The sequence below is a fragment of the Lampris incognitus genome, chromosome 2, assembly GCF_029633865.1.
Source record: "Lampris incognitus isolate fLamInc1 chromosome 2, fLamInc1.hap2, whole genome shotgun sequence".
Lineage (NCBI taxonomy): Eukaryota > Metazoa > Chordata > Actinopteri > Lampriformes > Lampridae > Lampris > Lampris incognitus.
In genome coordinates this window covers 149715421-149727504 of record NC_079212.1, presented here as the reverse complement: position 1 = coordinate 149727504, position 12084 = coordinate 149715421, and the positions used below count along the sequence as shown (strand labels likewise).

Genomic DNA, 12084 nt, shown 5'->3' with positions numbered 1-12084 from the left:
GGACTAGTTAAAGTCAGTGAAGCTGAAGGACTAGTTAAAGTCAGTGATGTGTTCCAGGTGAAGGACTAGTTAAAGTCAGTGATGTGTTCCAGGTGAAGGACTAGTTAAAGTCAGTGATGTGTTCCAGGTGAATGACTAGTTTAAGTCAGTGATGGGTTCCAGCTGAAGGACTAGTTAAAGTCAGTGATGGGTTCCAGCTGAAGGACTAGTTAAAGTCAGTGATGGGTTCCAGGTGAAGGACTAGTTAAAGTCAGTGATGTGTTCCAGCTGTAGGACTAGTTAAAGTCAGTGATGGGTTCCAGGTGAAGGACTAGTTAAAGTCAGTGATGTGTTCCAGGTGAAGGACTAGTTAAAGTCAGTGATGGGTTCCAGCTGAAGAACTAGTTAAAGTCAGTGATGGGTTCCAGCTGAAGGACTAGTTAAAGTCAGTGATGTGTTCCAGCTGAAGGACTAGTTAAAGTCAGTGATGTGTTCCAGCTGAAGGACTAGTTAAAGTCAGTGATGGGTTCCAGGTGAAGGACTAGTTAAAGTCAGTGATGTGTTCCAGGTGAAGGACTAGTTAAAGTCAGTGATGGGTTCCAGCTGAAGGACTAGTTAAAGTCAGTGATGTGTTCCAGGTGAATGACTAGTTAAAGTCAGTGAAGCTGAAGGACTAGTTAAAGTCAGTGATGTGTTCCAGGTGAAGCACTATTTAAAGTCAGTGATGTATTCCAGCTGAAGGACTAGTTAAAGTCAGTGATGTGTTCCAGGTGAAGGACTAGTTAAAGTCAGTGATGTGTTCCAGCTGAAGGACTAGTTAAAGTCAGTGATGGGTTCCAGGTGAAGGACTAGTTAAAGTCAGTGATGTGTTCCAGCTGAAGGACTAGTTAAAGTCAGTGATGTGTTCCAGGTGAAGGACTAGTTAAAGTCAGTGATGTGTTCCAGCTGAAGGACTAGTTAAAGTCAGTGATGGGTTCCAGCTGAAGGACTAGTTAAAGTCAGTGATGTGTTCCAGGTGAAGGACTAGTTAAAGTCAGTGATGTGTTCCAGCTGTAGGACTAGTTAAAGTCAGTGATGTGTTCCAGGTGAAGGACTAGTTAAAGTCAGTGATGTGTTCCAGCTGAAGGACTAGTTAAAGTCAGTGATGGGTTCCAGGTGAAGGACTAGTTAAGGTCAGTGATGGGTTCCAGGTGAAGGACTAGTTAAAGTCAGTGATGGTTTCCAGCTGAAGGAGTAGTTAAAGTCAGTGATGTGTTCCAGGTGAAGGACTAGTTAAAGTCAGTGATGGGTTCCAGGTGAAGGACTAGTTAAAGTCAGTGATGGGTTCCAGCTGAAGGACTAGTTAAAGTCAGTGATGTGTTCCAGGTGAAGGACTAGTTAAAGTCAGTGATGTGTTCCAGGTGAAGGACTAGTTAAAGTCAGTGATGGGTTCCAGGTGAAGGACTAGTTAAAGTCAGCGATGGGTTCCAGGCTAAGGACTAGTTAAAGTCAGTGATGTGTTCCAGGTGAAGGACTAGTTAAAGTCAGTGATGGGTTCCAGGTGAAGGACTAGTTAAAGTCAGTGATGGGTTCCAGGTGAAGGACTAGTTAAAGTCAGTGATGTGTTCCAGGTGAAGGACTAGTTAGAGTCAGTGATGGGTTCCAGGTGAAGGACTAGTTAAAGTCAGTGATGGGTTCCAGGTGAAGGACTAGTTAAAGTCAGCGATGGGTTCCAGGTGAAGGACTAGTTAAAGTCAGTGATGGGTTCCAGCTGAAGGACTAGTTAAAGTCAGTGATGTGTTCCAGGTGAAGCACTATTTAAAGTCAGTGATGTATTCCAGCTGAAGGACTAGTTAAAGTCAGTGATGTGTTCCAGGTGAAGGACTAGTTAGAGTCAGTGATGGGTTCCAGGTGAAGGACTAGTTAAAGTCAGTGATGGGTTCCAGGTGAAGGACTAGTTAAAGTCAGCGATGGGTTCCAGGTGAAGGACTAGTTAAAGTCAGTGATGGGTTCCAGCTGAAGGACTAGTTAAAGTCAGTGAAGCTGAAGGACTAGTTAAAGTCAGTGATGTGTTCCAGGTGAAGGACTAGTTAAAGTCAGCGATGTGTTTCAGGTGAAGGACTAGTTAAAGTCAGTGATGGGTTCCAGCTGAAGGACTAGTTATGTGATGTCAGCTATCCAAGACTCCTTGGATAGCTGAACTGTGGGGCGGAAGTGATGTTGCAACCCCACTTCCAACGTTGTGTTCAAGACTTTTCAGTGAATGTCTCCATTTCTGTTTTTCTGTCCATCCAGAACTTTTGAATGTTAACTTCCTTAACTTTACTGAGCAGGAATGTTGTTTTGGAAGTCTGTCTGTTTAATGCCGCTCATCAAGAGACTCAACACAGCTGAAAAAGAAAAGGAAGCCGCACACCTAACTTCCTGAATAGTAAAACAAGTCTGACCAAAACCTCCATTAATAATATTTGTAAGGGAGTTCTGAGCATGTGGTTTCCTTTCCTTAGGCTTTGTTCACTGCTGCCTACCATCTTGTTCTTTGCCAGTCATTTCCGGGTTAGATGAGAGAACTCTGATGGTACCTCTAGCCTGTTAATCCCATGACGCTGGTGTCCATTAGACCCCAGGTGTTAATCACATGACGCTGGTGTCCATTAGACCTCAGGTGTTAATCACACGACGCTGGTGTCCATTAGACCCCAGGTGTTAATCACATGACGCTGGTGTCCATTAGACCTCAGGTGTTAATCACATGACGCTGGTGTCCATTAGACCTCAGGTGTTAATCACATGACGCTGGTGTCCATTAGACCCCAGGTGTTAATCACACGACGCTGGTGTCCATTAGACCTCAGGTGTTAATCACATGACGCTGGTGTCCATTAGACCTCAGGTGTTAATCACATGACGCTGGTGTCCATTAGACCTCAGGTGTTAATCACATGACGCTGGTGTCCATTAGACCTCAGGTGTTAATCACATGACGCTGGTGTCCATTAGACCCCAGGTGTTAATCACACGACGCTGGTGTCCATTAGACCTCAGGTGTTAATCACACGACGCTGGTGTCCATTAGATCTCAGGTGTTAATCACATGACGCTGGTTAGACCTCAGGTGTTAATCACACGACGCTGGTGTCCATTAGACCCCAGGTGTTAATCACATGACGTTGGTGTCCATTAGACCTCAGGTGTTAATCACACGACGCTGGTGTCCATTAGACCCCAGGTGTTAATCACACGACGCTGGTGTCCATTAGACCTCAGGTGTTAATCACATGACGCTGGTGTCCATTAGACCCCAGGTGTTAATCACATGACGCTGGTGTCCATTAGACCTCAGGTGTTAATCACACGACGCTGGTTAGACCTCAGGTGTTAATCACACGACGCTGGTGTCCATTAGACCTCAGGTGTTAATCACGTGACGCTGGTGTCCATTAGACCTCAGGTGTTAATCACATGACGCTGGTGTCCATTAGACCCCAGGTGTTAATCACATGACGCTGGTGTCCATTAGACCCCAGGTGTTAATCACGTGACGCTGGTGTCCATTAGACCCCAGGTGTTAGCATCATGGTTGAAATGAAGAAATTGTTGCTTTAATCTGGTTAAAATTTAAATCACATGTAAACATAATAACACACATACACACCCTGTGGTTATGTGTCTGTCTGTCTGTCTGTGTTTCTGTCGGTTATGTGTCTGTCTGTCTGTCTGCCTGCCTGCCTGCCTGCCTGCCTGTCTTCTTGTCTCTCTCTCTCTCTGTCTGTCTGTGTGTCAGGTCTTACAGCTGCATCCCTCTGCAGCCTCCCTCAGTGAGACAGAAACCCTGCCTGTATGTCTGGAGCCATTTCGAGGATCACAGTTTCCGTTTCCACCAAAGCAACTGGCTGCACAAAATGGCCGACAGGCTGGTGAGTCGCTCTGTCTGGTTTCTTCATTAGTTTTCAATAAAGCTTCAGTTGTTTAAGTATTTGTGTAAAATCAGATGTCAGACCAGGTTTATTAGTGCAGTCCTACTTCATGGTCCACTTATCCTGCTCTCAGGGTGATGCTGGAGCCTATCCTAGCAGTCATTGGGCGTCAGGCGGGGATATATATATATATATATATATATATATATATATAGATATAGATATATATATATATAGATATAGATATATATATATATATATAGATATAGATATATATATAACATACTTTTTTATTCAAGACCGGATTTTTCTCACACTCTTACTTGGACCAACAACCCCAGGCTGAATTGCTAGTGTGCATCGTGCACACAGCAATGAAAGAACTTCTGGTTTTGAAATATAATGTGGCTAGCAGATATCATTGTATAACTAATGAATATAAAGTGACCATTAAATATCATAATGTCACTAGTAAATTTTATGTGGCTAGCAGATATCATTCTATAACTAATAAATATAATGTGAACAGTAAATATAATGTGACTAATAAATATAATGTGACCATTAAATATCATAATGTGACTAATAAATATAATGTGGCTACCAGATATCATTCTATAACTAATAAATATAATGTGAACAGTAAATATAATGTGACTAATAAATATAATGTGGCTACCAGATATCATTCTATAACTAATAAATATAATGTGACAAGTAAATATCATAATGTGACTAGTAAATATAATGTGGCTAGTAGATATCATTCTATAACTAATAAATATAATGTGAACAGTAAATATAATGTGGCTAGCAGATATCATTCTATAACTAATAAATATAATGTGACCAGTAAATATCATAATGTGACCAGTAAATATAATGTGGCTAGCAGATATCATTCTATAACTAATAAATATAATGTGACCAGTAAATATCATAATGTGACCAGTAAATATAATGTGACCAGTAAATATCATAATGTGACCAGTAAATATCATAATGTGACAAGTAAATATAATGTGGCTAGCAGATGTCATTCTATAACTAATAAATATAATGTGACCAGTAAATATCATAATGTGACCAGTAAATATCATAATGTCACTAGTAAATTTTATGTGGCTAGCAGATATCATTCCATAACTAATAAATATAATGTGACCAGTAAATATCATAATGTCACTAGTAAATTTTATGTGGCTAGCAGATATCATTCTATAACTAATAAATATAATGTGACCAGTAAATATCATAATGTGGCTAGTAAATATAATGTGGCTAGCAGATATCATTCTATAACTAATAAATATAATGTGATCGGTAAATATCATAATGTGACCAGTAAATGTCATAATGTGACAAGTAAATATAATGTGGCTAGCAGATGTCGTTCTATAACTGATAAATATAATGTGACCAGTAAATATCATAATGTGACCAGTAAATATAATGTGGCTAGCATATATCATTCTATAACTAATAAATATAATGTGACCATTAAATATCATAATGTGGCTAGTAAATATAATGTGGCTAGCAGATATCATTCTATAACTAATAAATATAATGTGACCGGTAAATATCATAATGTGACCAGTAAATGTCATAATGTGACAAGTAAATATAATGTGGCTAGCAGATGTCATTCTATAACTAATAAATATAATGTGACCAGTAAATATCATAATGTGACCAGTAAATATCATAATGTGACAAGTAAATATAATGTGGCTAGCAGATGTCATTCTATAACTAATAAATATAATGTGACCAGTAAATATCATAATGTGACCAGTAAATATCATAATGTCACTAGTAAATTTTATGTGGCTAGCAGATATCATTCTATAACTAATAAATATAATGTGACCAGTAAATATCATATTGTGACCAGTAAATATAATGTGGCTAGCAGATATCATTCTATAACTAATAAATATAATGTGACCGGTAAATATCATAATGTGACCAGTAAATGTCATAATGTGACAAGTAAATATAATGTGGCTAGCAGATGTCATTCTATAACTAATAAATATAATGTGACCAGTAAATATCATAATGTGACCAGTAAATATAATGTGGCTAGCAGATATCATTCTATAACTAATAAATATAATGTGACCAGTAAATGTCATAATGTGACAAGTAAATATAACGTGGCTAGCAGATGTCATTCTATAACTAATAAATATAATGTTGTAGAGCCGAAGTAACGGAGAAGACCGTAGGTTCACACTTTAGCCGTGTAGGCAACTTTCTTTAATCCACGGTAAATCAGCGAGACAAACAAAACCCACAGCTCGACTGAGCGGACGTGGCAAGAATAACCAGAAAACTGGCTGGACAACCATAACTTAACCCTGCGTTAACCTGCCAGGGCAACCATGACTTAACCCTTAGTTCCTGGGTTGAATTCTGTCCCCAATACGTGTCCACCACATGAGCCCCCCCAGAATTCACCCTAGTAATCCAAGTCAGGCAGGCGCGGGTGGACGACAGGCCGTCCGCGGCGGCTCCGGATAACAGGGGCCGGAGTGTCTGTGGGAGGCATTGACGCGGGCCTGTGGAGGTCGGCCTGAGGAGCAGAAGAGGCAGCTCGGGCCTCCACGGGGGGAGGAGGCGGAGCCGGGGGACGACCGCGACGAGGAGGTTGGGCTAACTCCAACGGCTGCGTCAAGTCCAGGTGTGCGGGTTTAACTCGGTCCACTGAAACATGCTCGGCCGTGCCCCCAAAATCCACCACCAGGTGCTTAGTTCCCCGTTCCAGGACGCGGAAGGGGCCGTCATAAAGGGGGTTGCAGAGGGGAGCGGTGTGCGTCGTGACGGATGAACACGTAGTCCGCTGACTGCAGACCTGGGGGCACCTGGGACACCGGAGCGCCGTGTTGGGCGGTAGGGACGGGTGTGAAAGCTCTGACCCCGTCCAGCAAGGAGGCTCGTTGGTCCACAGCTGACCAGGGACGCGTTGCATTGGGCATGAAATCGCCTGGGACTCGCAGCGGCGTGCCGTACAGCAGCTCCGCAGAGGAGGCTTGTAGGTCTTCCTTCGGGGCGGTCCGCAGGCCCAGCATGACCCATGGGAGCTTGTCGACCCAGTTGCAGTCCTTGAGAGTAGCCCGAAGCGCAGCCTTCATGGACCGGTGGAAGCGCTCACATAGGCCGTTCGCCTGAGGGTGGTAGGCGGTAGTGCGATGAAGCTTGACGCCCAGAGCCTCACCCACAGCATTCCATAGCTCTGAGGTAAACTGTGGCCCACGGTCAGATGAAAGGTCGGAAGGCGTACCGAAACATGAGACCCACGACCCAATAAAAGCCCGGGCCACATCAGCAGACGTCGTGGATGCCAGGGGAACAGCTTCAGGCCAGCGCGTAGTCCTGTCCACCACAGTGAAGAGGTAGGTGAACCCATGGGAGGGGGGTAGGGGACCAACCAGGTCGACGTGGACATGGTCAAATCGTCTCTCCGGCACTGCGAAGCGTTCCAGGGGCGCCTTAATGTGGCGGTGTATCTTAGCCCGCTGACAGGCAACACACGAGTCGGCCCACGCTTTCACGTCTCTCTTAAGTCCCTCCCACACAAACTTAGCAGAGGTCAGGCGCACGGATGGCTTACCGCCTGGATGAGAGAGGCCGTGCACAGCTTCAAATACGGGGCGTCTCCAGCTGTGCGGGACGATGGGTCTGGGCTGTCCTGTGGAGACGTCACACAGGAGGGTGACACCTGTGTCGCTGAAAGGAACGTCCTGCAGGCGGAGCCCCGTGTCGGAGGCCCGGAGACGGAGGATGCTCGGGTCCGTGGCCTGGTCAGCAGCCATCTGTGCATAGTCAAGGCCTAGGTGGACCGCTCCAATCACTGCCCTAGAGAGGCAGTCAGCTACCTGGTTAGACTTACCAGCGACGTGCTGGATGTCGGTAGTGAATTCCGAAATGTAGGAGAGTTGTCGCTGCTGGCGAGCGGACCATGGCTCGGCCGTCTTGGACATGGCAAACGTGAGGGGCTTGTGGTCCACGTACGCAGTAAACTCGCGGCCCTCTAGCAGGAAACGGAAATGCCGGACGGCGAGCCAGAGACCGAGGAGTTCCCTGTCAAAAGTACTATACTTGCGCTCTCGGGGTGTAAGCTGGCGACTGAAAAAGGCCAAAGGCTGCCAAGCCCCCCCCACCCACTGTTCGTGAACCGCACCAACAGCATAGTCCGATGCATCCGTGGTTATGGAAATAGGCGCTGTAGGTGAAGGATGCGCTAGCAGGGTAGCCTGGGAGAGCGCAGCTTTAGTCTCGGTGAACGCACGGTCCCGCTCTGCTGTCCAGTCGACCGCCTGGTTGGGGGACATGCCTTTCAGCGCCTCGTACAGTGGCCGGATGTTAAAGGCGGCTCGGGGAATGAAGCGGTGGTAGAATGTCACCATCCCGATGAACTCCCTGAGCGCACGAGCTGTTTGGGGGCGCGGAAAGGCCGCCACCGCTTCCACCTTTGAGGGCAGGGGGACCGCCCCGTCCCCAGTGATGCGGTGCCCGAGGAAATCAATGGCCGTCAGCCCAAACCGGCACTTCGCCGGGTTGACGATCAGCCCATGCTGGCTGAGGCGTGTGAAGAGGGCATGAAGATGGGACAGGTGTTCTTCCTCGGAGGTGCTGGCGATGAGTATGTCGTCCCGATAGACGAAGATGAAAGGAAGGCCACGGAGCACTGAATCCATCAGCCGCTGAAAGGACTGGGCCGCGTTTTTGAGTCCAAATGGCATTCGTAGGAATTCAAATAGGCCGAATGGGGTTGTCACCGCTGTCTTGGGGATGTCTGAGGGGTGCACGGGAACTTGTCTGCCTCTGAGAGAGAGTTGGCTAGACCTGCATAGGCCGCTTCCCTCCGCGTACATGCGAAGGAGGAGAAGGTTAAGGCATCGACCAGACGGCTGTTCTGAATGTCCACTAGCAAACCGTAAGCGCACAAAAAATCAGCTCCGAGGAGGGGAAGCGTTACATTGGCCATGACGAACTCCCACGTGAAACGTTGTCCACCAAAACACAGTTCTACAGACCGCACGCCGTAGGTGTGGATAGGGCTGCCGTCAGCCGTCGCCAACTGGGGGCCCCGCTCCCCGCCCATGATGTCGACGTCAGTAGCAGGGAGCACGCTTCTCTGTGCGCCCGTGTCACAGAGAAATCGCCGACCGGAGATGGTGTCGAGGATGAAGAGTAGCCTGCTCGTATCGCCAACACTCATGGCCACTACTGAGTGTTGGCCCTCTCGTTTCCCGTCGGCCTGTAGTTGCAGGGGGAACGGCACCGTTTAGCTTTCGCACCAAATCGAGCGTGGTACATACAGAGTCCAGAGGGCTTGTAGCGGTCTGATGCTGTGGCGCCACCGTCGGGCCACGCCCGCGACGTCGGCGGGGGGCCAGTGAAGGTAGGAGCCAGCACCCCGGCATGGGAGGAACGTTGTGTAGCGACGAAGAATCGGTCAGCCTCCTTTGCCAGCTCACGGGGATCAGTGATGGTGGAGTTAGCGAGCGCAGTCTGGACGTGGGGCGGCATGTTGCGCAGAAACAGCTCCATAAACAGGAAACATGGCTTTTCTTGACCCAGTAGGTTTAACATCCTGCTCATTAGCTCCGATGGTTTGCCATCTCCCAAGCCCTGAATTGCGAAGAGGCGACGTGCTCTCTCCGTTGTTGACAGTTCAAAAGTTTCAAGGAGGAGATGTTTAAGTGCGGCGTATTTACCATCGGCCGGTGGGTTGGTTATGAAACCGCTTATCCTGGAAGCCGTAGCGCACCCCAGCGCTGCCACTACGTAGTAGCACCTGGTCTCGTCCGCTGTTATGTCTCTGAGCGGCGCGAACTGTGCCTCAGCCTGCGCGAACCATGTAGCCGCGGAAGACTCCCAAAACTCCGGCAGTTTAATTGCAACGGCGTTCGTAGCCATAATGTGTGTGGTTTCAGAAAACTTATCCGAAAACCGACGTCGGGGTCACCAGTGTAGAGCCGAAGGAACGGAGGAGACCGTAGGTTCACACTTTAGCCGTGTAGGCAACTTTCTTTAATCCACGGTAAATCAGAGAGACAAACAAAACCCCACAGCTCGACTGAGCGGAGGTGGCAAGAATAATCAGAAAACTGGCTGGACAACCATAACTTAACCCTGCGTTAACCTGCCAGGGCAACCATGACTTAACCCTTAGTTCCTGGGTTGAATTCTGTCCCCAATACGTGTCCACCACAATGTGACCAGTAAATATTATAATGTGACCAGTAAATATAACGTGGCTAGCAGATATCATTCTATAACTAATACATATAATGTGACCAGTAAATATCATAACGTGACCAGTAAATATCATAATGTCACTAGTAAATTTTATGTGGCTAGCAGATATCATTCTATAACTAATAAATATAATGTGACCAGTAAATATCATAATGTGGCTAGTAAATATAATGTGGCTAGCAGATATCATTCTATAACTAATAAATATAATGTGATCGGTAAATATCATAATGTGACCAGTAAATGTCATAATGTGACAAGTAAATATAATGTGGCTAGCAGATGTCATTCTATAACTAATAAATATAATGTGACCAGTAAATATCATAATGTGACCAGTAAATATCATAATGTCACTAGTAAATTTTATGTGGCTAGCAGATATCATTCTATAACTAATAAATATAATGTGACCAGTAAATATCATAATGTGACCAGTAAATATAATGTGGCTAGCATATATCATTCTATAACTAATAAATATAATGTGACCAGTAAATATCATAATGTGGCTAGTAAATATAATGTGGCTAGCAGATATCATTCTATAACTAATAAATATAATGTGACCGGTAAATATCATAATGTGACCAGTAAATGTCATAATGTGACAAGTAAATATAATGTGGCTAGCAGATGTCATTCTATAACTAATAAATATAATGTGACCAGTAAATATCATAATGTGACCAGTAAATATCATAATGTGACAAGTAAATATAATGTGGCTAGCAGATGTCATTCTATAACTAATAAATATAATGTGACCAGTAAATATCATAATGTGACCAGTAAATATCATAATGTCACTAGTAAATTTTATGTGGCTAGCAGATATCATTCTATAACTAATAAATATAATGTGACCAGTAAATATCATAATGTGACCAGTAAATATAATGTGGCTAGCAGATATCATTCTATAACTAATAAATATAATGTGACCAGTAAATATCATAATGTGGCTAGTAAATATAATGTGGCTAGCAGATATCATTCTATAACTAATAAATATAATGTGACCGGTAAATATCATAATGTGACCAGTAAATGTCATAATGTGACAAGTAAATATAATGTGGCTAGCAGATGTCATTCTATAACTAATAAATATAATGTGACCAGTAAATATCATAATGTGACCAGTAAATATAATGTGGCTAACAGATATCATTCTATAACTAATAAATATAATGTGACCAGTAAATGTCATAATGTGACAAGTAAATATAACGTGGCTAGCAGATGTCATTCTATAACTAATAAATATAATGTGACCAGTAAATATCATAATGTGACCAGTAAATATAACGTGGCTAGCAGATATCATTCTATAACTAATACATATAATGTGACCAGTAGATATCATAATGTGACCAGTAAATATCATAATGTGGCCAGTAAATATCATAATGTGACTAATAAATATAATGTGGCTACCAGATATTCTATAGCTAATAAATATAATGTTACCAGTAAATATCATAATGTGACTAGTAAATATCATAATGTGACTAGTGTAACCAGGTTAAAATTAATGTTTTTATTTTATTTTGTTTGAGTATGAAATATCACCAAATCCTGTCTGTGTGCTGTTATTTGTGTTTACTACATTTTATTTTATGTCATTATTTACTTTTATGTATGTTTTCCAACGACCGTCATATACATGTACTGTCGCTTTAAGAGAGAGGTCTTGTGGGTACACGGAAGAGGAAACGCGGGAGAGGCCATTTTTGTTTTGTGGGAGGAGTCTCAAGCAGCAATCGAGCCGAGCCACACGTGTTTCTTACCGTAGGACAGTTTTTTTTTTGCTGGTTGAGGAGAACGTAACTTTGAGTATCCCTGTAAGAAGATACTGCAAGCTGTGGGATAAAATACTTGTTTATCCTTTCTTACATCGGAGTCCCGTGGACGGTTTCTCCTTCTAACGCAC

General features: G+C 44.1%; 1 protein-coding gene across 1 annotated transcript in view; it reads left to right on the top strand.

The window, feature by feature from the left end:
• The window catches only part of fer1l4 (fer-1 like family member 4), a 222256-nt gene that overhangs the window by 74961 nt on the left and 135211 nt on the right, over positions 1–12084 (top strand). The window contains exon 17 of the mRNA XM_056301923.1: positions 3743–3875. Coding sequence (XP_056157898.1) covers positions 3743–3875 — 133 coding nt within the window. The remainder of the gene's footprint in view (positions 1–3742; positions 3876–12084) is intronic.